The sequence below is a fragment of the Lepidothrix coronata genome, unplaced genomic scaffold (genome assembly GCF_001604755.1).
Source record: "Lepidothrix coronata isolate B3197 unplaced genomic scaffold, Lepidothrix_coronata-1.0 Scaffold131, whole genome shotgun sequence".
Lineage (NCBI taxonomy): Eukaryota > Metazoa > Chordata > Aves > Passeriformes > Pipridae > Lepidothrix > Lepidothrix coronata.
In genome coordinates this window covers 1,835,123-1,859,708 of record NW_016690311.1, presented here as the reverse complement: position 1 = coordinate 1,859,708, position 24,586 = coordinate 1,835,123, and the positions used below count along the sequence as shown (strand labels likewise).

At 42.8% G+C, this 24,586-nt stretch overlaps 1 protein-coding gene across 30 annotated transcripts in view; it reads left to right on the top strand.

The window, feature by feature from the left end:
• The window catches only part of MAGI1 (membrane associated guanylate kinase, WW and PDZ domain containing 1), a 338,357-nt gene that overhangs the window by 302,169 nt on the left and 11,602 nt on the right, over positions 1–24,586 (top strand). For 17 of the 30 annotated variants that reach the window (XM_017826864.1, XM_017826876.1, XM_017826855.1 and 14 more), the window contains 6 exons: positions 5,088–5,304; positions 11,164–11,241; positions 13,942–14,033; positions 14,952–15,144; positions 18,368–18,661; positions 21,881–22,084. In XM_017826864.1, coding sequence (XP_017682353.1) covers positions 5,088–5,304; positions 11,164–11,241; positions 13,942–14,033; positions 14,952–15,144; positions 18,368–18,661; positions 21,881–22,084 — 1,078 coding nt within the window. The remainder of the gene's footprint in view (positions 1–5,087; positions 5,305–11,163; positions 11,242–13,941; positions 14,034–14,951; positions 15,145–18,367; positions 18,662–21,880; positions 22,085–24,586) is intronic. The other 13 variants (XM_017826866.1, XM_017826878.1, XM_017826859.1 and 10 more) reach the window with 5 other exon arrangements.

Here is a 24,586-nt window from a genome sequence, read left to right as displayed (position 1 = left end):
CTATGGTCCTAGGCGGTGCTGTTGCCTCTACAGCACAGGATTCACAAAGAGCAGAGCCTCCTGTTCCCCCTGCCTGCACACGGGATCGTTGGCAGTGGCAATTAGCAGGGATGTTGTGGTCTGCTGCATTGTGCGGAGGCTTTAATGACCGACAGCTCCTTGGAGGGCAGAGCCGAGAGCTCAGCTGAGCCGGTGCAGCCGCTTCTTCATCCCCAGGCGTTGGTGACATGCAGGGGTTGAGCACGGAAACCTGGAGCAAAGTGCATCGGGGCATCCGTGTGCAGAGGAGGAAATTGTTCTCGAGGCTCTCTGGGATGGATTTACACAAACTCCAGAGCTCGCGTGGCCAAGGCTATGGTCAAAAGCAGGGAAGTGGTGATGTTGCAAACACTGTCCTTCCTCGGTTTGTTGAAGGGCTGGCTGCTCAGCTGCGGGGTGAGGGGAGCCCAACCCAACCCTTTTGGCCATGAAGATCCCCTCATGGCAGGTGAGAGCCAGGCCTGCCCCACTGGTCCGCTCCCAGGCTGGAATGCCGTCTCACTGGACTCTGTGCCGGTGTTTTCCAGGGATGCACTGAATCCCAGGGACTCCCAGTTTGCTGCTGCACTGGCAGCGATGGTGTGAATGTGGGTGCTGCCAGTGGAACCTGTGCCATGGGCTGTCCCCAGCACTGCACAGCTGCCTGTGGGGCTAGGGGGGAATGTGCTGCCCATTTCCCCCGTGCCCTTTGCGCAATGCAAGGCGACAGTTTTCCAGCATTGCTTGTTTAATAAGTGAGCTGCAGCCAGAGGATAATGTACATCCAGGCTGGGAGCAGTGGGCTTGATCTTAACTTGTCCTTATTCTTTGTTTCTTCTGCTGCATTGGGGAAGTCATGACTCAGGTGTCTATCCTCTTCTGCTTTGCTCAAGAGATGAGCCCTCTCTTGTTACTTCATGTCCTTTCCCAAAGTTCAGACACATTCCCAACTTATTGCCAGTGGCTGCTCTTTCTCAAGCAAGTCCTAATTTTAGCTGTCAGCCCCAATTCCCAAAAGGCCAGCTTCAGGTTTTTGGTACTGCCTGGCTGTGGGGAGGTGTTTTAGTCCCTTGGAGAGGTTTGCTGGGGCTGTGACACAGCCTCGGAATATTTTTCCTGCTCAGTTTTCTTGGGCTGTATTTTTCAGCCTGTGTGTATCTTCTGATGAGCTTTGCACTTCTCAAATTTTAAGGAGAATTTTTAAACCTTGGGGAAAGGGTCAAATTAGTAAAAGAAACCTTTTGCAGTCATAGATGGGACTGGACATTTCCAAGTTCTTTATTCTCTATTCCCCCACCAAAGATATGCTCCCAGCAGCTCTCTGTGCTGCTGTTTGCTGTTGCTGCAGCTCTCTGTTTTCAGTTTCCCATTGATTCTTTTTTAGATGAAAATGGATAATATTTTTGCATTGAACAGCCAAGGAAATATGTTTTTGGTGTGCTAGTTCTCTAGTATATAAATTTCCCCTGGAATTATCGTGGGATAACATGGATAAAACCAAAATTTTTTTCTTTTTTTTTTTCCCTTGTTGTTTGCATCAAAATATTCCACAAGGGGGCAAAGATTTCCATTTCCAGCTCAGTTTACTTCACTACCAGGACCAGTTTCTCCAAAATGCTCTAGAGCACAAAATCTGCAGCTAGATCATCAGAAGACAAGATCACTGCAGGGGGCAGAAAGTGCTAAGCTCTTCCAAAAATCTATTTTTTTTCTTTCGGATTTAAATAAATACATTGTCAGCATAGCTGAATTGTGGCCAAAAATGCAATTCCTCTGCACAGCCTGCTCCTGACAAGAGACTTTGTCACATATTTTGGGTGGATAGGCAGCACCTGGGACTCCGCCAGTGTCCTGTTTTTGTCAGAAGGAGAAACTGGTTCCACAGCATGTTTGTACAACACATCCCTCTTCATTCAGAGACCATTTTCCCCCCCTACCTTGAACTGCCACAGAAGAAACCACAGAAACTCTCCCTTTTTGCAGTTTTATGCATTTGTCTTCTGTTTTGCAGGATGAGCACTGCAAAGTTTCAGCCAGGGTGTTGAGAAGCTGGCACAGGCAGCTGGCACCTGACCTGGGCCTTGGGTAGTGTATGAGAAGCTGCAGTTTTCCACGGATTTATTTTGTCAGGGCTGTAAGGGGTTTCATCCCACCACCTGTATTTAAGTGTGCAGTCTGCTTAAATGGACTCAAGGTAGTCATTTTAGTCTTGATTTCTAGCCACTTTTAGTCAAGAGTCTTTCTGGCAACCTGTTGATGTTTATCAGGAGCTCTGGAGAAGATTGTGGGCTCCAGAGGGTCAGGGATGCTCTTACTGACTTGGGTAGTTCAGTGCCCCATGCTCTTGGCAGCTACTGTCAGAAGTCAATACAATTCAGCTGATCTGTTTTGCTTTGCACAGACTCAGGGTGAGGTCTGAACTTCTCTCTCTGCAGCTCTCAGTCACCAAACAGCCCAGTGCTCATCTGGCCGCAATTTAGCTGCTTTCCTGCCTGTATGTGTGAACTGAATGAGCCAGATAGCAAGATCCAGACCAAGGAGGATTAGCCCTGAAGCTAGGAACAAGGCAGGAGATGGAGAACCCATCCTTTCATTGGCATTATGCTCATCTCTCTTGGGAAAGCTCCACTTGTACCAGGACACAAACCAACCTCTTTATCTGAGCAGTCCCCATGGGAGGGGCATTGCAGTGACCCCCTGCAATTCCTCATGGGGATGATGTGTTGAAGCTGCTACAGCATGTGGAAAGAATTTTGGCCCCAAACCTTTTTGGCCTCCTCTGGTGATGTGAAAGTCAATAAATATTGTCTTGAATTAATTTAATTACACATATGCATTATTACTGTGGTTGAGTTCCCCTTTTTCTGGTCCCCTCCTAAACTCCTAAACAGAGATGTTTCAGGCTTTTTGAAGGAGTTATTTTTGGGGAAGACAACTTTCCCTCTGAAGAATTTTTCCCTTATTTCTTGAAAAATGTCTGTGTATTTGCAATTGAAACTCTAGTTTAATTAGAAATGGTTTTACTTGAGATATGCTGACACTTCCATTTGCAACCCAAATACGAAATGGAACTCATAGTTTGTTCAAAATTTAAACCTTTCATATCACAAAGTGAGAGCACTTTTTGAATTTTAAACTTTGTTTCTTTTTAAATCAGAAAGTTTTCAGAGTGTTCTCGCTATTTCTCCAGGGGCTGAATAAAGCTTCGCATTTTAGTCCCTGTACTCCACATTCTGTAACCCAGCTATTTCCAGTGATATTGGCCTGAAGTTTCACAGGATGCTTGTAGTTATTTTAGTAGTTTGGCCAAACAAACAAACCAATCCAGATGGTTGGACTGAGAGATGTAAAATGTTTTTGTATTTTTTTTTAAATTACAAAGGAGTGATTATCCCCAGCATAGCTGTTTTAAAATGGCTTCATTTAAAAACTGAAAGGCTATGTGTGAATTAGCTTCATTTACCACTTAAAAAGCTATAAATGTTGGAAATTGTTTCAGATATTTTTATTTGAAAGTCTGGAGATGAGTAATCACAGCAGGTATGCTTTGTTCAAAATTGCTTTAAAGGACAAAGGCAATTTCATGTTCTTTGAAAGATCTAGTCTATCCTTTAAAAGATGCTGGTAGTGAATCAACAACTTGAATGCAAGGCTGAGAGGTCAAAGTCATTTGGGCTGTTGGACCTGTTTTTTTTTTTTTTCCAGTGTAAACCTGAAGTATGTGCAATTTAACAACAATCTAATCTGTTGGGATTTTTTTAAGACTCAAAAAGGGGGCACTTGGTATGGTGACTTTCTCCTCTGTAATTATTTCATCCCTTCTGTGATGGAGCATTGGCTGCCTGGGGTTTCCTGTCCAGAGTGAAGCAAGGGGTCCCCAGACCTGTGGGCACATCAGCCCTCTGTGCTGATCTGCTCTGTGTTTGCCACCCTAACCTGTTTGGTTTGCAGTAGAAGAGTTCCTGAAAGCAGAGACTTCTGTTGCAGTGTTTTCAGGTACCCTCTGCCAGCAGGAGGCTTTAAATTTCTTGGTGCCAGTGGCTGACCCCTTTTAGCTGGGAAATAGTGGAAGTAGGAAAAACAACCTCTGAGATTGTTTTTCCAGACACAGTTCCTTGTGTCAGAGCAGGTGGGAGATTGCACTGAACCTTGATGTCAACCCAAGGTCATCTTAAAAGAGCATTGAAAAGCATTTGCTGAACAGTTTGGGGAGCTCTTGTTGGGGAAGGATTTTTCTGCATATTGAGCAGTACAAATCCTGGCACTGCAGATGTGACTTGTGCTTCATTTGAGCACACTGTTGTGAGTTTAAGAACTACGTACCCTGCTTAGCTAAATAGCGAACAGGCAGAACTCTTGACATACTGTTTTGGAATAAGCCCTGAATGTAGGCAGACACATTTTTTCCTGTTTTAATATGCTCAGTTAAAACAAGGAAATCAAACTGCAAATAGACATTTTCACATTTGTGAAGGTCTGCAGGAATCCTGTGGATGCTCTGGGAAGCAGAGCCATCAAAGGGATGTTGTCCAGCCATTTGTGGTGTGGGGGTTTGCAAGAGCTGCAGAGGAAAAGTGATCTTGCATAGTAAGGTCTGTGCTTGAATCTGATTCAGAGGGACAGTTTGAGTTTTCACAGTGAAATCTGGTACTTTTTCCTTTTTCTTTCAGGGTCAAGTTAGACCATAATGTTATCTGAGTAGAAGGTTGTTGAGTTTTTCTTACTTAATGCAGGAAAAAATAAGTGCACTGAAACTAGTAACCTATAGTGAGATTTAGATCTGTCTTATGTGTTAGATGGAAAAATGCATATTTTTTTATGATAAATGACTTTGTTTTGCATATGTCTTTCTGTCAGTCTGCCTATCAAAATCTGTCATCGGGGAATTAAACTGTACCCAGCATTAACTAGCAGCAAAACCATAATTTATATATTTACTTATGTGCATGCAGAAACCCTGATCAAAGAAGAGAGAAAAATTGATGGCAAACACCCACTCAAAGACCAATAACCGTCTGTTCTCTCTCTCTCTCTCTCCCTCTCCTTCCACTTGCTTTCCTTCCTTACAGCAACCACTTGAAAGGAAAGACAGCCAAAACAGTTCCCAGCACAGCGTCTCCAGCCACCGCAGCGGGCACACCGCGTCCCCCGTGCACAGCACGCAGGTGCTGCCGGACTACAGCGCCGCGGAGGCACCGCCTGCGGACCAGCCGGACACTTCTGGGCAGAAGAAGCCAGATCCGTTCAAAATCTGGGCCCAGTCCAGGAGCATGTATGAAAGCCGACGTGAGTATACGAAGCAGGTGTGGTTGCTAAGGCTACGGCTCCGGCAGCTGCTCCCTGTGTGTTTTCTTTGCGAAGGGCTGGATCTTTTTAGATTTCTGTTGAAAATTTAAGGCTTCGGTTGGTTAATTCGGTGTCTGCCAGTGATGTCTACTTGGTAGAGCTGCGGTTTCCTCTCTGGCAAGGACCGAATTTAGATCATCTCTAGGAAAGGGCACATAAAGCTTAAAATGAAAAATCTCTTTAGAATTAAAGTCCGTCTTTTCCCCTATGTTTTTATTTTGCTTTTCAGTTAGGCTGAAGGAGAATTTCCAAGTTTGTTATCTAGATCCTAAACTCTTTTTTGATGTTAAGACTCGTTGTCTGATATGCATAAGAATTTCAATGAGGAAGGGAAGTAATTAGTTTGCTGAAATTCATATCAGATGCTTTTCAGCCTCACCCTGGGGAGGAGAAAATCCAGCTGAGCCATTTTACTTTGACCAGAGTGGACACTTTAACAATACAGATATCAAATGCATATTGTAAGTGGCTTTTATGGCAATTAATAATCTGTGCACTTGGCTAATAGTTCAGCAAGGTTTTGACTCTGCTCCAAGACTATAAATATGGTTTCAATCAGCTTCTTCTCTGCAAACAGAATAAACACATTGACTTTGCTTTAATTGCACTGCTGAAGATGATCAAATTTGTAAAAGCTTCTTTAAGAAGTAGAGTATTAGGTTCCTTTTGAAAGGCAGTAGTAACTTCAGTTACAGAAAAGGGAGTTTCAAAGTCTTCATTCTGTGAGAGTATCACCTGCAGTTTGATTTTAATGTCCTCACTGGAAATTGGTAAAACCAGTATGAAATGAACGTTACTTCAGAATGAAAAATGGTAGGACTGTTTTTCTCTGACCAAACGAATCACTTTGAAGTCTTATATCCTGGAAAAATTAAATCATGAGTCACAGTTTCTTGGCTGAAGATTCTTCTCTTTGGATTGAATGTCTCAGCAATGCAGTTTGTAGGTGTCTCAGCTTCTGTGCACTGCTTCCCTTCCCATCCCTTCTCAGAGATTAGGTGTGCTGACCCTGCGGGCTCTTGCGCCAGGTCTTACTGATCTGCGAGTGCAGTGACAGAACTTGTACAAGCAGCTCACTGAAATAGGAAAAAGGGGCAAGAGCTGAGGGATGGTGACTATTCAGCCCTGCAGAGCTGTGGGTAGAGCTCCTCCTTCTCCTGCCCTGGTGGACAAGGCTGAGGCTGTTCCGTGGCACTGGCATTGCCACTGCTCAGCTCGCATGGTTCCTGTTGGCGCTGTGCTGGCATTGCCTCTGACCCCCTGCAGATACTTAGCTAATTTCTAATTAACTGTTTAACTCCTACTAATTAGTCATTAGTATCAGCTTAGCAGCCTTAACTCCTGTCTGTCTTTCCTGATAAAACCCAAGACTGAGCTGGAGAAATCCTGAAGTGCACAGGCAGGCAATCGTCCTTCTGTGTCCACTTCCAGCACCATGTACTAAATCTTCCCTCTTTCCTCAAAGGCTGCAGTTATCTTGTAGAGGTTTTATCCTTGTCTGTGAATAGAGGCCTTCAACAGGCCTTTTCACTGTCTCTTGACCACCTGTTTTCCCACACCCCATCTTTCCCTATGCCACAATCCTCACTGCTGGGCCTGTTGCTAGACTGGGATCTGCTACACCCCTTCAGCTTCCCTGTCTCACCTTTCCATGGTCGAGCATCTCTGTAGTGGTGTTGATCCTCTTCTACTGCTTCAGTCCTTGTCTCCCGCCTCTTCTACCAGATGAGACTTACCTGTTTGAACGTCGCTGCTTCTCTACCACCTTTCCCCTTGCTCTTCCTTTCCAGGAAGGTGTTTTCTGAGGTTTCTTGATTTCATAGATAGAAGGCTTTTCAAGAGTGGCCAAAGTGTGATATGGTCTTGTCTCCTTGTAAACTTGTGCCACTTGAAGTGTCCAAGAGCCTATGAATTTCCAACCCTAAGCTGGAGTGAAGCACATTCCCTGGGGATTAACCTGCATTCTTAGCTAGTGACATGGCTTTGCTGTGCCTAATGAAGTGTGAAGAAAAACAGGAAAGATAAGTGAAAAATGAAGTTGGACACACTCTGTCTCCTGTCATGGTCTGATCGTGTAGTGTGACTGCTGGTTTTATTTAGAGATTCCTGGTCAGCTCCTTCTCCTTCCCTCACAAAGCCCTCACTTCTCACCAGTCTCAGGAGGCTGTGGTTCGCAGCTGAAACCTGGGTCTGCTGCCCTGGGAGCTTGCAGGGAGGCACCGTGTTTCCTTCCCTTCGTTATGAATCTGAATCATCCCTTAGAGACTCAGTTCCCAGTGTTGCCCAAGCACCAACTGTGTGGCTCTCTGATCACTCAGAGAGAGCTCTGCTGACACGGAGCACTAGAGTGTGTGGTGGGAGAAACCATTCCCTGGGCACTCCGGTTTCATTGTCTTCTGCTCCACATGTGCTGTTCTTCGTGTTTGTACCCACCTGCAGTTCAGTTTAACCCCTGTGCCACCTTTGGCTGGTGGAGATACAGTCATATCATCGCTTCCTTCTTTATTTGAGCACTCGTTCCCTTTGACTTTGGGTCTGAGGTTAGCATCATCCGTGATATCCATAGCTTTGGGTGCTAGATGTGACTCTCTCTGCAGTCTTCTGATGAAAGTGTGAACAGAACTAAATGAATGTCTAATGTACAGCAGGAAGGTGCCACCCTAGTGCCAGTGCTGAGGGTGGCTGATACATCCAGTAACCAGGCATTTCGTGGGTGCTAAAACCCCCCACTGCCTGAGGAGGTCCAGCTCAGCTCTCTCAACTACCCAGGCCAGGGCTTGCTCTCTGTTGATTGCTGGCCTTAAATTTTAAAAAGCCAGAAAAAGATTATGAAATGTTCTTTTGAGAGGCAGGGTCTTGAACCCCCAACAAGTGGACTGAAAAACAGCAACAACTCTTTCTGTTGAAGCATATGATGAATTTTAAAAGGATAGAATTTTAGAACATTAGATCATCTTAAGTGTTTTATTTTTTCCTATTTGTGAAATTGTTCAGCATAAAGAGTACATAGTGCAATTTTTCAAGTGCAGCTGACATAAGAAGATGAATTCATTAGCCCCAGCCCAGACAGATATTTTTCATCTAAAAATAATAATATAAGGAGGTTTTATTCAATATATGAATTCATCGTCTCCAGGATATTTCTAAGAAGTACTGAATCTATAATGAACACCTACTGCCTTTTTTGCTGGGAGTGCATCCCACTGTTACTAACATTAATAATAAGAATGTAGACATGGGAAGCACAAGCAACAGTTTAATTTTTCAGAATTGGTAAAATGCGTTCTTCCTCTATTTGAGTTGTCCTTGGATCAGTATTTCATTAAAAAGGACTGCGTTTGCCTTATGTGACCTATCTCACTGAAGCCATTGGTAAGAGCAGAATTAAGTTCAAAAGCACCAGCTAACCCATAATTGTGTTAAAAGCATGTGTTTTTTTGATTTACCCAATGCATACTCATATCAAGAACCACTCTTAATTCTGCAATGGCTCCATCACTGTATCTGGACCCTGGCTGAGTGGCAGCAGATGAGAACTGCAACTTTATTCCACAAATGTGGGTTAAAGTTCCTTCACGTGCAGCTCCCCAGGGTGAGGGGATCAGCCCTGCAAGGTACTGAGTGCTTTGGCTCCGGTCCAAGGAAGCTTATTTTCAAGCTGTAAACCCAAAAGGACTGGGGATGCTTTAAGGCTAAGGCTGAGCTCAAATGCTCTGCTGCAATCTGTCCCAGAGTTGCCAGTCTTTGCTGGATTAGGACGTTTGAGAATAGCCGGCTTTGTGCTGAGTGAATGTGAAAACAGATCATTTGGTGGCGATAACAAATGCACTCTTTGCTGGTGCTAAGTTTTAGCTGCCTGAGCTCCTCGTTATTGGTAACTCATTGCTGCTCGTGGGAGTTGTGTACATGAATCAGAGAGAAGGACAAACCCTTAAGGTTTAAAAACTGAAACTGTTCCAGGATCCAGGAATGACACACATGAAGAGCACTCAGTGAGAGGAACAGCAATTGAATGGCTTAGCAGAGAGCCGCAGTTCTAAAAACCTCGCACTGTTTTATTGAAATATATTTTTATAATATGCTTTTTATTTTTCAATGTATTATTAAACTTCCTTAAAGATTAACGCAATCTGTTGTCAAATTTTTCTCATGTGGCCTGATTGCTTTGCAAAATACCGTATCCTACATATGGCCATCTGTCAAAACAGCAGTGACAAAATGAATTAATCTGAATTGCAGATGTGTTAATGAATCCCTTTGAAGGGCTTAAGCATTTAATTAAAAGTAAAGCAGAACACGATAGATAATTTTTAAAGCTTTTAAAATATTCTAAGTTATCATTAATATTTGAATTTTATTTTCAGGCACATAATTTGTTTGGTAGGATTTTTCTCTCCTCAAATCTAATTAAAATAATACAAACAAGTCTTGACCCCAGTGTGTAGTGTTCACTCACCAGCAATTACATAGAATTAAAAATATTTGCACAATGATACAAACATTAGATACTTTCTCCCTAAAATAGAAAAGAAAAACACTCTCCAGAAATTACAGCCGCCTTCTGATCAGGCTGACTTTCAAGATGATGGTTAATAAAAGCCCTTTGGTAGGGTTATGTCCTTTTATTATATTAATAGTAGACAAACAGTTACAGTCATACTCTTGGACACACAGATGTGTCCGTGCCCTTAGGGAAAGTCTTGCTAAAAAGGACAGTACTGCTCGTAGTACTCACAGCATGTCGAGTGAGCAGCGGAGGGAGGGAGCGGAGTCATGGGCAGGCTCCATGGCTCACTCACAGCATCACACCCTCCCCAAACCTCACGGAGGGAGGGAGTGGAGTCATGAGCAGGCTCCATGGCTCACTCACGGCATCACACCCTCCCCAAACCTCGCTGGCAGAGCTTGGTCATCTTGTCAAGAACATACTGAAGCCATCTTTCAAAAGCTTCCCGTGCCACCAGAAGGGTTGGTTAAAAGAAGAAGGCAAAAAAACTGGAATTCTACTGCAGTGGAGTAGTTTAGAAAATTAGTTTCTTGCAAATATGGAACCTCCTGAGATTTTATGGCTAAATTGCAGGATTTCTCAACTCTGACACTCTCCAACAGCTTCAGTGAGACTGTTCACTCTTAGTTTCAGACTTGTTTTTATATACTTTGCTGAATCTGGGCCTTAAACCTTTTATACTTTGCCAAGCTATGAGTCACTGAGAGTGCTGCTGCCTCAAATGAGCCAGTGACTAAAGCAAACTCATACTGATCATTCTTGAATCCATCTTGTGTTGAAACTGATGTCACACTGGGCAGATTTTTCTTTTATATAACATACAAGATAATTGTTGAAATTTGTATAGAAAAGTTTGATTAAAATTGCCTCTAATTAAACACTGTGTTCATTGTTCATCACCACGTATTTAGAATTTTTTTAACATTAGAAAAAAATATTTACATTTGAAAAACTAACCATGTCATGAAAGTGAAAATTTCTTTTGTAGCAAAGTATATTTAAGGTGTTCTTAAAGAAATTTTCCCTCTGAGGAGAAAAAAGAGGTTGTCCAAATATACCTGCATGCATGTGCATAAATGTATGAATTCATATGTGTGTTTATTATATATCCACATGTGCACAGGCGTGTGCAGATAGATGTGAAATTTAGTGTGTCATAATCCGTAGTACCTATAACCTTAAAAAATTATGCATGAAAGCCTAACATGATCGATAAAGTCACAATTACTTAAATGAACTAACAAGAAAGAAGATACATTAAGCTCTGCAAAACTGTAAAATTAATATTACAGCTATGTCACCTTCGCCTGCAACTGGACTGAGCAAGGGTGAGAGAGAGAGAGAAATCAATTCCACGAGTTTTGGAGAATGTAAGACTGTGCCGAGAATGTATCTGTGTCTTGTGATGTCTTGTTCTGGTGTCATTGCTGCTCTGTGGCGGGGGGCTCTTCATCACCAAGGGAGTCTGGCAGGGCCATAGGCCAAGGTTAGCCACCAGGGTGCAAAGCACTCGCTTTACTGTGTCCTGGCTGGCGGCGGATCGCGTAGGCGGTGGTGGGGTGGGAGTATCATGGTCCTGTTTCGTTCATGCGTTTGCCCACGTGGCTCATCGTCGGAGCTTCATCACTCACTTCTCTTCCATTCCTCCTCATGGCCCCAGCAGAGCTCTTCTTACCACTTTTGCAATGCTCTCCAAGTGCTCTGGTTTCATTCATGACGAGCAGACTGGCAAATTTCAGCCATTTGGGCTATGCACATGTTTTATCAGAGTCAGACATGCTTGAGATCAGTCATGTTGTGGGGATGCAATGAATGACTCCTATGGAAAATGAGACCATTTTCCATTTGTTTTCAGCAGAGTTTGAGCACCACCATTTTTCTCTTTAAGTAGGGAAAGTGGCTTCTCTGAAGTGCTAATGAATAATGGGAGAGCCTAAAATAATTTTCCAGTAGGGAACCTCAGGGGGTCCCACCTCACCTGCACTGAAGCACAGAGTGGATGGGTGTTCTGGGCTGTGCCAGTGAATGACTGCACTGCAGAGCTAGTGCAAAAAGTGGTCAAAGGAGTTTTGCTTGGTTTGTACTCACTCTGTGTAAATGTGTGTTGTCTGTATGTCTGTCGCATCTGTGTTCCACCTCTCTGTAATCCTTCCAGTGGAAGGAGTGTTACATGGATGAACTGGCTTCTTTGGGGGATAGACTTGTCTTTTTATGTTGCTTTGGTTTGATGCTGCTGGTCTGGCCAGGCTTGCTGTTCCCTCCAGCAGCATTAATTGTCTTGCTGGTACCCAAACCAGGGACATACGGCATCGTTCAGTGAGACTGGAGAGCTGACAAATGGGAAGGTGTTGAGAGATGCTGAGGAAACGGGCTCTGCTGAAGCTCTCTGCAGAAGCCACTTTACCTCTGACAGATCCAACACACACTATTAATTGGTTGGGGCCAACCTTTGCCAAAATAGCTTGCGAAGGGCTGGAGAGACACTTGGAGTGTCTCTGCTCGTCACACTCCCCTCGCTGAAGGCAGTGACAAACACCAATTAATTCATTGTCTGAATTCTGCTGTTGTGCCACACGTCTGTAGGGTGGAGAGCTGCCTTCAGCCAGAACAGATGAGCCACTCAGGCACCCAGTGTATTCATCACCTGACTGCTCTGTAATTGTGTCTGGACAAAAATTATTCTCCAGTTCAGTAAGGGCATGGGTCTTAAGCTTAGTTTATAACTGCAAGTAATTAAAGTGTGAAAAGATTATATATAAAGCCAGTTTAAATGAAAATATCAAAGTAGACATCTGTACCTTACCACTCACCTATCCATTTAATTTTTAGTATTCCCAGATCTTCAGTTCATATTGTATTTTAATCCTCTTGAATCATTGAAGAGAGACCATCAGAGCTAACCAAAAGTCTTAACACTGAAAAGCACCAGACCAGACCCAAATCATTGCACATTAGGCACAGGCAGTGTAAAATGCAATTAGGGCCCAATCCGACACTCACTGATGTCAATGGAAAAGAACCTGCTCATAGATACAGAAAACTAAATGATGTTTCATTAAACATGCTGCATCCTGTGTCTGAGTAGGCACTTATTTAAATCAGATTCCTGAATTATATACTTTGGTTTCTTTACTGAAAATATAGGCAGCTGACTGGTAAAGGAACAGCTTTTTATTATCATTAATTATAAATTTTGGGAGGGGATCATTACAAAATTAGTCAATGTTACAGATACTATCCAATAAATATTAAATGAACCTGAAGTTGTCTTCTGATATGATTTAATGTTAGCAATTAGTTCTGCATTTTTTAAAAAGGGATGAAAGCAAGCATGAGTAAGTTAATATAAAACATTACTGTTCAACCGCTCTTCAAGGTTAGTACTTCATTGTATGTAATATTCATTGTAACAACCTAGCTGGTGTTCCATACTAATGAGTAGGTGAGGTTGGGCTTTTTTGTATTTCTGACTTGTTTTATCTCTTCAGTGGTTTTGCAGAGCCTGTACTCAAGCAAGTGAGAGTCAGGAAAGCTGCATTGTTTTGAGTGGAGCTCTTCTGATTTACAACAACTGGGGATCTGTCCCATTGTTATTTAAAGCAGTGTTAGTAGAAAGACAGAAAACTATGCTTGGGAAAGTTAATTAAACAGTAGAAGTCATAACAAGTGGCTCTTTTGTCTCCTGTGAAAGAGAAGACAGCTGTATTGTTTCTGGCAGAGTAATTCTCTGTTGTACACATTTATTTATTGATGATTTGGAAGAGGCTCTTGCTCTGGGTAATGATGCTAATATTGACAGAAGGAGATATTATAGTGATAAACAAATGGCAAGTCACAGTTAGACACCTAGAAAGTAGAAACCACTGCATAATTTTTAGTAGTGATTGAAATAATAATCCTTTAGTATTTAAAATTATGTTTGCAATATTGTCTGAAAACTCAAGACCACCTTATTTGAAGGTTAAAATTGAGTAGCGGATCCCCCTACACATACATCTGAATAGTCCTGACTTGGTTATAAAGGTGTAGTTTTTTGATTAAAAATTATAGTTTTTCTTCTCTCCCTTCAGTTCCAGATTACCAAGAGCAGGATATCTTTCTATGGAGAAAGGAAACCGGTTTTGGATTTAGGATTCTAGGTGGAAATGAGCCTGGAGAACCTGTGAGTATCATGTTTTAACTCACGACATCTTTCAGAGTCATGGCAGTAGCATGTATAGATGTGCAGAACTGTTCTGTAGCATGACTGTTAAAGTAACTTGTGGATTATATATATCCTGCAACTCCTCCCCACCCTCCCTTTAAAAAAAACCCCAGAACTCCATAACAGAAGTGGGGGTTTTCCTCCTTCTACTTTTGTTGTAAACCAGATAAAAACACATAGGTCTGAAATTGCCTGGATGCTGAGAAAAGGATGTCCTGGTCGGGTTTGCAAGTATTTTGATCTTAGAATGCCAGGTTTTCTATTTGCTCAATCCTCTTCTCGAATTCACTCAACTTCTTTACCATAAATTCAGTGCCTGTGGGAGGTGTCGTCCTTTCACATGCTGCACAGGTCACAGCTAGGTAGTGGCAGCATGAATTTCCATGTTTTTCCCTGCCAAAATGATTTTGCTCATTTATGGGAAGAGAGATCATGAATTCATCTCACGTTAAAGTAACTCCACAGAACTCACTGAAGATAAACCAAGACTGAGTTGGTGGACAGGCGAGTGGTGCCAAGCTTGTAAACCCTAGAGGCAACTGAAAGAGTAACTCAGTCTCAACTTCCCTGACAAGACCCTCAGTGCTTTTAACCGTCTTCCTGTCTGGTCACTGTCTGGTTGAACAAGTTTCCCAAGGCTATCTGTCATTAGAGTGAATGGACTGCCTAAAGAAACAAGATGTCAATTTATTACAATTCCATGATGTGGCTGCATTCACACAGAGCTGCTTTCACAGGAGCAACTTTCCCAACCAGCAGACATTTGTCAACAATTTCATGTCCCTGCTAAATTTGGTCTAACTACGAGTGCCCCTTGCTTCCAGCTGGCTGTTGGGCTGGTTCTCATTTGTCTCTCTTCCTCTGCTAATTCATCAGATTTACATCGGTCACATTGTACCGCTGGGTGCTGCTGATGCTGACGGCCGCCTGAGATCGGGTGATGAACTGATCTGTGTGGATGGGACGCCTGTTGTCGGGAAATCACACCAGCTTGTCGTCCAGCTTATGCAACAGGCAGCCAAACAAGGTCATGTCAATCTGACCGTCAGGCGCAAAGTGGTTTACACAGGTAGGCTGCAGTGTTTCTCTGCAGGGGTAGCTTTTCTTGCCAGGCTCCCATCTGCTCAGCAAATGTTTTAAAGGAAAAAAAGCTTCTCCTTCTAGTACTGGGAAAACTCAGGGGATGTGTTGTTCTTCTTCCTCTTTTGCCTGTTTTTAGTCTTTTTTGTTCTTGACCAAATAAGTTTCAAGTATTTTTTTCCCAGTCAAGAGTCTCTCAATCTCGGTTGGATTTCCCAGTCTTCGTGAAGGTTTTGGATAAAATGAGGAACTGTTTGGTTGCAGCATATCGTTTTTAGTTCTACTTGTACAGCAACAGCACTGTGGCTGACTGCCTGTGTTTTCTGTTTACTTCCTGAAATAAATGTGCTGCCTGATAGTCACCCTTAAACTGGGAGTGAGGGAAAAAAGGTGAAGAGTCCACAGGAGGGGAGGTGAAGGCAGTGGTGTGTGGTGTCCCCTGTCCCAGGCTCGGGGAAACTTCAACATGTAGTCAACCAACTGCAGGATGGAAAACTGTAAACATTGTTGGTTCTGGTGGTGCAGGGCGTGCATGTTTGTTATCATAGAGTCATAGAGTGCTTTGGGTTGGAAAGGACCTTAAAGATCATCCAGTTCCAACCCTTCTGCTATGGGCACCTTCCACTAGACCAGATTGCTCAGGTCTAGAGAGGTTTCTGTATGCTGAGTTATGCTGGGCACTCTGCACACACTGCACAAGTGTAGGGTTTAAATGGACAAAAAAGAAGCTGGCAGAAAGACAGAGATGCAGAGAGAAGTGACACTGCCTGGTGGCACCCAGATGAGTGACTGAAAAATGTCCTGATAGCAAAGAAAACGGAAGACATGAGCATGAGCTTTCTGAATGACATGTGACCTCATGCTTAATATTGGAGAGTAACTTTGGGGTGCTGCCTCTTTCTGTGTGAATCCCTTCAGGGAGCTCAATTGTGGCATTTCATTTAGCTCACTTATTCAGAAAGAAAGGATACTGTGTAGCCTTTCAAGTTTAGGCATCATCGGATAAATAGGCAGCGCTGTACTTTGATCTTAAAGAGCATCAAAATAACATTCCGTTTGGAAATGAGGCCCTCAGTGGAAGTTAGGACTAGAAAAGTACCTCTAAAATAGCTCTGTGTTCTTATCCAGGACTGAGCTCCTTCTGCACAATATTAGATGCTCATTTCTCATTTCTTTCCTCCTTCACTTTGTGGATTAAACACCAGGTAATGTCTCTCCTCTGACAGCCTCTCTTTAATTCCTGACCAAGGGCTGCCAATGTGAGAGAAGCTTCAGGAGAAGAGCTTTGGGAGGAAGGGGAAGGGCAGCTGAATTTTGGTATTGTTTTTGTGCATAGATTTTCTATTCAGTTTTACAGCCTCCAGGCTGGAAATTACCATGAAAGATTTAGATGCATGAGATCTCTCTTGATATTTCATTCAGAGGCATGTTACTCCAGACCGAGCTATTTCTGAATCATTTCAAATGTGGACACTTACTCTAGGATAAATTATTCAGAATCCCTTCTTTCACCTTATATTTGCAGGCTTTTAAATTCTGGTATAACTTTGTAGAGAAGGCTGTTCCTGAATTTTGGTCCCTTGTTCCTCCTGTCATCTGTATGCCAGTAGAAAAAAGATTGTTCACCTAAATGGGTACTCTCTGTCTTGAGATTCATGTAGGGAGAATTTTATGCGCCTGTATTCTTAATATGTAGAATACTATATATTTAGTACATACTTTAAGTGCAGATGGCACTTCTATCCAAGGATATTTTAAAGTCTTTTTACTTTGGACCATGATTTTAGAGGATTAGATTTTGTTTGCTTTTTTTCTGTTGCTTTTAAGATCTTCAACTTAATTTTGATTCACCAAATTGGAGAAGTGACCTGATTAGTGGAGGCAGCCATTCAGCAGGGACAAGTGCAATATGCTGCTCTCAGCTGCACAAATGGGCTGCAGAGAACAGGCTGAGCAACACGAAGTGGAAGCTGTTGTGGGCCATGAGCTTTACGCTGAGGTTGGCTCAGGTGAAGGAAAACACTCTGCTGGGATGTAGGCAGGGGGGAACTCTCCTGATTTCCCAGCAGATGATGGCTTAGTGCAATATGGTCCAGCACTTCAAGAAAGACATGTTTGAGTTGGAGAGAGCCCAACTGGAGGGAGTCCAGAGGACCAGGGAGAATAAGGAGAGCTCTGGAAAACATGATCTGCAAGGAAATACTGTGAACAAATTTGGATTCTTTAGCTTAAAGCAGAGAAGGGGGAGGAGGTATTGTACTCCTCAAGACTATAAGAGGCTGCTGCAAAGAGGAAGGGAATAATATGTTCTCCATATGCCTGTTAGATAGCACTAGAAATAATAGCCTTATGTTGCAGCAGGGAAGATTTAAGTCCGATATTGCAACCAATAGATTGCCTGGGGAGATATTTAACAGCTGATTAGACAAACATCTGTCAGGACTGACACTAAGTATAGTTGGCCCTCACTCAAGCAGAGTTTGGACTAAGCAATTTTTTTGAGACTTCTTCAAGCCTTGTGGTAGCTGATTAGATTTTAAACTACTACCCCTTCCAATTTCAATTGCTGTTGAACACTTGTTTAATGTTAATGTTAACAATGTTTAATGGTTTCCCTGTCTGTGCCAGTTGCTGATAGTTGCTGGTTCTTCTATCCAGAATAGTTTGCTTCACAGGTTGTTTTGCTAGTATGGGAGATTGTTATTACTTATGATCCCATTAATCAAAGGCAATCAGTGCTACCTAACTGATAACACTGAATTTAAAAATACACAGGTGTTGTGATGGATGTGTGATATTACTGTCTCTCCTCGTGGCTTGTGCACGTATATACAGTTGTACATATATAACTGAAGTGAGGATGTGACAGCTCAAGGAGGCACCTTTCAACTAATGTACTCTAGGTTTAAAATGCCACCAAGCACCCAAGCACACAGCACTCCACTGGTTTAACCATACTGCTGCTGCAGTTTGGCAGTGAAAGGCTTTGGCTGTGTGACCATACACGGAAGAGGGTGAGCATGTGTGGTCAGTGCTATCACTGAAGCTATTGGTTGTGACATCCAAAAGGATACAGAGCCCTTGGTCATTATGGCTGTGATCTGTAGACTAAAGCAGGTGATTTTCTCCTGCCTTTTTCCTCAGTAGAGATCTCTTTTCAAACACTAAATGGCGCAGCCTGCTCAAACAATCTTTCTTCCCCTCCTCCCCAGTTCCCAAGGCAGAGAATGAAGTCCCATCCCCGGCCTCTTCCCACCACAGCAGCAACCAGCCGGCCTCGCTGACGGAGGAGAAGCGAACGCCGCAGGGCAGCCAGAACTCCCTCAACACCGTCAGCTCGGGCAGCGGCAGCACCAGTGGCATCGGCAGCGGTGGTGGCGGGGGCAGTGGCGTTGTCAGCACCGTGGTCCAGCCCTACGATGTGGAAATCCGCCGCGGCGAGAACGAGGGGTTCGGCTTTGTCATCGTCTCGTCCGTGAGCAGGCCCGAGGCGGGGACGACGTTCGGTGAGTCGTGGAGTTTTTTAAATGCGCCTCAAATGAGACGCAGGTTTGAGCACTGCAGCACAAGGAGGCGAGTGGGGATCTGTTTAATTAAAAGTCGTGAGCGCCCCAATTTATGTAATTAATAGCTTAATCGGAGGCAAAGACTTGGTAGGTGTTTGCCTCCTGGGTTTTGTTCAGCACTGAGTCGAGGGAAGCAAAATGAGAAATCCCAACCTGAAAAGCAAAAATTGCCACCAATGGCAGTTGCTGACGGTCACTTTCTGGGAGAGACTTTCTGGGGTTTGCTCTCAGAAGAGCTGCTGGGGATCCTCCCAGTGATGCTGTTTTCTAGTGCAGAAATGGAGCAGGTGGAATGAAATATGTCTCCTAATGGTGGAATCGAGCCAGTTGATTTAAAAGCAGTAATGCTTAAACTGATTAACTTCTCTTTGGCAATCAGTGTTATTCTGATCCTCATTATGGAGTGAACCTGCTGATAGATGGAAAGTTTTAATTAATAGTGCTTGCTGGTAATACATAAAATGCAGAATACTGTTAAAAAAAAGAGGATTTTTTTTGACCCATTTCACCTCTTCCCAAATCCATTTCTTCAGAGTAGGGTGAAATGAAGTATATGCAATGTCACACATAATGTCCTGCCCTAATAGAGGGTGATCGTGGTTTCTGTTTGAAGACAGTCTTTCTGCCAGGCAGACACCCATTTCCAGGTGTTGCTGCAAAGGAGGTGTGTGTAAGCTGGTTTTGCAAGTACTGCCTGTTCTTGAGCAGGAGTGTCACTGCAAACTCAGAACTGCCTGTTCTTGAGCAGGAGTGTCATTGCAAGGAGGAAAGCAGTCAGAGATGCTATTTTCTTCCCTTTCCATCTCCTCCAAAAGGGCCAGAGGCAGCATCCACTTGGACTTTGTAGTGGAAAAAGGTATTCCTTCTCCGTTAATCTGTGGCAGATGTTAGGGATGGAGGGGGAGAGGAAAAGGCAGAGCACATGCCTTGGCCTTCTTCACACTACCTCTCACAGCAGGGTTGTGGTTTGCAGACAAAATGTATTGGAGGCTCCCTGTACAGCTTGAGGGTTCCTGGGGCATGCAAGTGCAAGAAGTGGCCTTTCCCTCTTTATCCTAGGCTTTTTTTCTGATTTCTTGCCCATCAGTAACGCCCTTACTTACATCAAGGGAGCATCACCTCCTTTGCTGGTATTGATGTAGAACAGGCCATTTCTAACACTGTTGTGAGCCGTTATGACAGGAGAGATTTCAAGGGGGAAATATCTGGTGGAAAGCCAGTGCATCGAGTTCTGTCAGTTCTCAGACACCAGGCTGCGTCACACTGTCCTTGCTGCTGGAAACCGCACTTGAAAATAGGAGTTTAGGTGCCAGAACACAATGGTATAATATAATACAGATTAAACTGAAGTCAGTCTAAACCAGAGGGAGTGCTTTTGTCTTCTGAATGTATTTGCAAACGTGTGTAAATAACTTTTACTGTATGAAGACTATGCTCTAACTCTTTTCTGCAGAGAAGCCTTGACCTGAGATTGTAAAGAGTTGTGTTTGCTTTAGCTCAAGATACTCACTAACTGGAAGTTTTCTGTGCAGGGGCTCCTCATGGAGATCTGTTGATCTGTGACTGTTTTTCCTTTAATTTTTTTCAAGTATATTCAGCTTTTTCCTAATACTCCGCATGAGATGTGTTCCCTCTGCTGTCTGGTGCTTGCCCTGGACCTGCTTTGTGGTTTTTTTCTTTCATATGTAGTATTTAGAGATGGGCCAAACTGGTTCTAAAACCCACCTTGGTCACTTTGGTGTGGGCTCTGTCATCTGTGTTCAGTGGGTTGGATAGAGTCATACCCTCAAAACAGCCTTTAAACTGGATAGGGCTTTGTATTACCAGAAAGAGAAACTTTCTAACATCATAGTAAAAGAAGAAAAAAGAAATCTCCCTGATGTTTGCTACTAATATTAATGCTTTCTGCCAGTTTTCATCGCATCTCCCAACCTCACATATCCATGTCTTGGCCTTTTCTTCTTTATAGTCTTTCTAGTGTTGTCATGTGTGCAGCAGTGTATATCTCTAAAACTACTAATCAAGTAAAGACTATAGCAGAGATGGGAAAGTGCATCTTGAGGGTGAATGTATTGTGGATGCAAAGTGTGAGGTGACGGCTCTGTACCTCATGGTTTCAATCACGTGCTGCGTGCCTGAGGGCCTCTTGCCCTCATAAGGAGCCATACAAAAGCCCAATGGATTTATCTTAGTGATGTTGTCTATCCTCTTTGTCCCAATTCTGCATGTTGTGGATGACCCTGTGTTTTTGGAACAAACAGTTGCGTGGAACAGGAGGAGAATTTTGTCTCCAAAACACATTCATCCTAAAGTGCTCTTGCTCTGTGTGTCAGACATCTCCATGGTTTTGTGTGTGGTTTTAGAGGTATTTAAATGAGGAGGTCCTTATTCCTTACCTGTTCCCACCCTGGTGCCAAATGAGGTCATAAAAGCGGAAGGGTTAACAGAGGCTGAGGTGAATGCCTGCACCAAACGGGTTACCTTTGTCAGTCTTGGCCCATCTGTAGTGGTCCTGTGCCTTCCCTGGTAGTACCTTTATTCACGATGGAAGAAAAACGTTTCATGTTGCTTCCCCGTGCAGCGCTGATAGAGTGGGTCTGTGTGGTAGAAAGGGAGCCGTGCTCCCTCCTAGGCCTAGAACGATTTTATCTTTCTAAACTGAGAAAGAACAAAACATTGGCAGAACCTTGAACAGCCGTTGGCTTAGAGAAGGACCAGAGAGGCTGACAACAATGTAATCTTGGAGAAGGAAGGCTGAGTTTTCTAGAAACAGTTTCAATCCTTTTCTTCAAAAATAAAATCAGATTTGGGTTATGATGGGGCTGCTAAGTGCAGTTGTAGTCAATAAAAATCTCACAATTTATTAACAGAAATCCAGGTGGGGGGGGGAGTTTTGAGTGATTAACAAAACACCTTTTCGTGGAAAAAGTAAAGCTTTGTGCACTCATACTAGTTGATTGCCAATGTTTTGAACACTGGCAGCAAAGCTATCCTATAATAACTTTTGCTTGATGCATTAATTAATTAACCCTTAACCTTCTCTTTCCCTTTTCAACCCTTTTTCTCCTTTTCCCCTTCACCATATTCCCACGTATGTAAACAATTAAAAACCAAACCAAAAACAAAAACAAAAAAACAACCCCCAAACCAATACAAAAGCGGGAAATGCATGTGTGGCCATGCCTCACAAAATAGGTCGGATAATTGAAGGGAGTCCTGCCGACCGCTGTGGGAAGCTGAAAGTAGGCGACCGGATCTTGGCCGTCAATGGGTGCTCCATCACCAACAAGTCGCATTCAGACATCGTCAACCTCATTAAGGAAGCGGGAAACACCGTCACCCTGCGCATCATTCCAGGAGATGGTAAAGTATATGTTTCCTGCTGTCTAATCTGACCCTCTTGTTGGTTTTTGTTCCTGGGCTTTTTTGTGTCAGTTGGAGCTGCAAAGTCATGGAGGACTCGATTCCCACTCCCGCTTTGGGAGGTAGCAGTGAGGGAGGTTGTGAGCCCTTCATAGCTTTATTTTTTCTTCCTTTTTATAGAAATAGATGGTTTTAAACAGGGAGGTGCTGATTCGACATTAAAAAAATAATATTCCATTCTATGTATCTCCTTAAAATGATCTGCCACGAGTTTGATACACGACTTGGTACACTTTGATTTGATCCTTAGGTTTTAATAATGCAGCTTTAGAATATTTGGGAATCGCTTGTTAGCATGTGGGATTCCTGAAGCTTTGTATAGACACAAGCAGGCTATGGACTAAAGAGATAACAGAAAGGGATAAACACTTTGACATATTTTAAGCTGTTTGAAAAGCAGATTTGTTTTTATTCTCAGTAAGTTGCTTTGGGAGCAAGCTCAATACATTTTTAAATGACTGTTTAAATGGTGGTGGCTCTGGAGCTGCTGTGAGCCTGCAGCTGATCACTGTAAGAGTTACCCTAGAGAGGATCTCACTGTTTCAGATCAGAGGGAATATGCAGGATCCCTAATAATAAGCAGACACTTGGTACTGGCTTCAGGTCACTGAAGTATTTAATAAAAATAAGGATCTGTGTTATATATCAGTTTCATTACATTGATGCCTAGCTTGACCCCTGAATAGGAACAGAGCAGAAACCTTGTAAAATATCTGCAGCAGAACTAAAATTGCTGTGGTTCTAAATTCTGAGTATTTATTTATTGTCCTGCTCTGCCATGGATGGGTTCATGGTGAGAGCTCGTTAGGCAGAAACCTTTTAACGTTGCTCTCCTTTTAAGTTAAATCCATGGGTATAAGATTTGATGACTCAGATACAGTGCTAACAAGCATTCCTTAGAGTGGTACAGGACATTATTTGCATTTAAATGTGGAGAAAGTGTGATTAAATTTGAAAGAAACCCAGAGGAAGTATAGCTGAAATGAACCTAGTACCTGAAAAAAGAATGAAGACGTTTGATGATGTGATTTCCAGTGAGAAGCACTGGGTAGTTGCTAACTCTTAAACTTTCTGATCTGAAACATGGATTTGGTTACCCCACAGAGCATGATTATGCTGTGTTTTGTTATAGGATAAAAATAGACTGGGATGAGAAATGATCTGGTTATAAATTGTTTTTATTTAGGATGATATGTTTTGCACAAAGGCTTTATTTTCCTACTGTCTAGTAGGTACCAGGTCAAATGGTATATGATCCTCTGCTGCTTGCAGCAAATTAGGTGTTCATGAATAATAAAATGGCTGTGAATCAGGCTAACATCAGAGCTGGCCTGCGCATGCCTGCTTTGGGAGATAAACTGAGAGAAGAATTGTTCATTACCTGTATTTTAGTATCTCATAAAAATCAAGGAAGGTGAATCTTTAAATAAATGAAGAGCTTGTTTTTTTTTTTTAAAGGCAAAGCCACCTGAGAAATAAGCAACTTCTGAATGGTTTAAAAATTTTTAAGAAGAATGTAACTTCCTGATATGAATGCTCAGCCAGTCTTGTTCATGCAATTACGTGTCCCAGATATCATGTAAATCTCTTAGGTTAGGGAAACACGTACCTGGGACTGACATCACACGTTCCTAGAGAAGGTGGAAAGGTGTTCCCTAGGGAAGGAGTCAACTCTACTCTCATAGCAGTGCAAACTTCAAGTCTTTTTATTTACTGTCACTTTGAAATTCCAAGTCAGATTGCCATCTTTGCATAGTATTACCTGCCTTTAATTTCCGAAAGCCACTAAGACCCAACACTCTGAAAATTGCTGAGAGGTTTGCTCTAAAACCCCCATGAGATACAAAAAATTAGTCTCAGTGTTGTTTTCTTTTTGATGTCTTTGTGTGCCTTTCTTGATTTGTTGTTTTCTTTGTGTTGACTTTTGAGTGCTTTTTTTGGCAAATATAAATGGTCTATGTGCTTCAAGGAGGGGGGAGCATAAATCAGAAGCCACTTGTCAGATAAACATGAAACTAAGGCACATCACAAGACTCACAATAAACTCACACTGCTAATCTCTTCTAACATTATTAAAAACACCAAGAATTTCTGCTTTGGAATAAGTTTTGCACAAATTAATTGCTACAGACCACTGCAGGATTACATTTGCCATGAAATTATGATGCTTTAACACGCTTCCAGCTGATGCAAGGATACAGAATGCTGGGAAAGAACAAGCTTAGATTAGACATTTAATTGGTGACTATTTTAGGGCAGAGCAGGGCAAAGAATCAATGAAATATGTAGATTTTAGAACATGCAGTTGTAATTGCACTAAAGATCATTTTTGCTATGTTCTGCTCCAGTTTTGCATGGTGGTTGGAATGCATCCTGAACCAGTGTCTAGAAAACTAGCAAAATTATGCACAACTCCTGACTCATGGGATAGGGTGGGCTAAA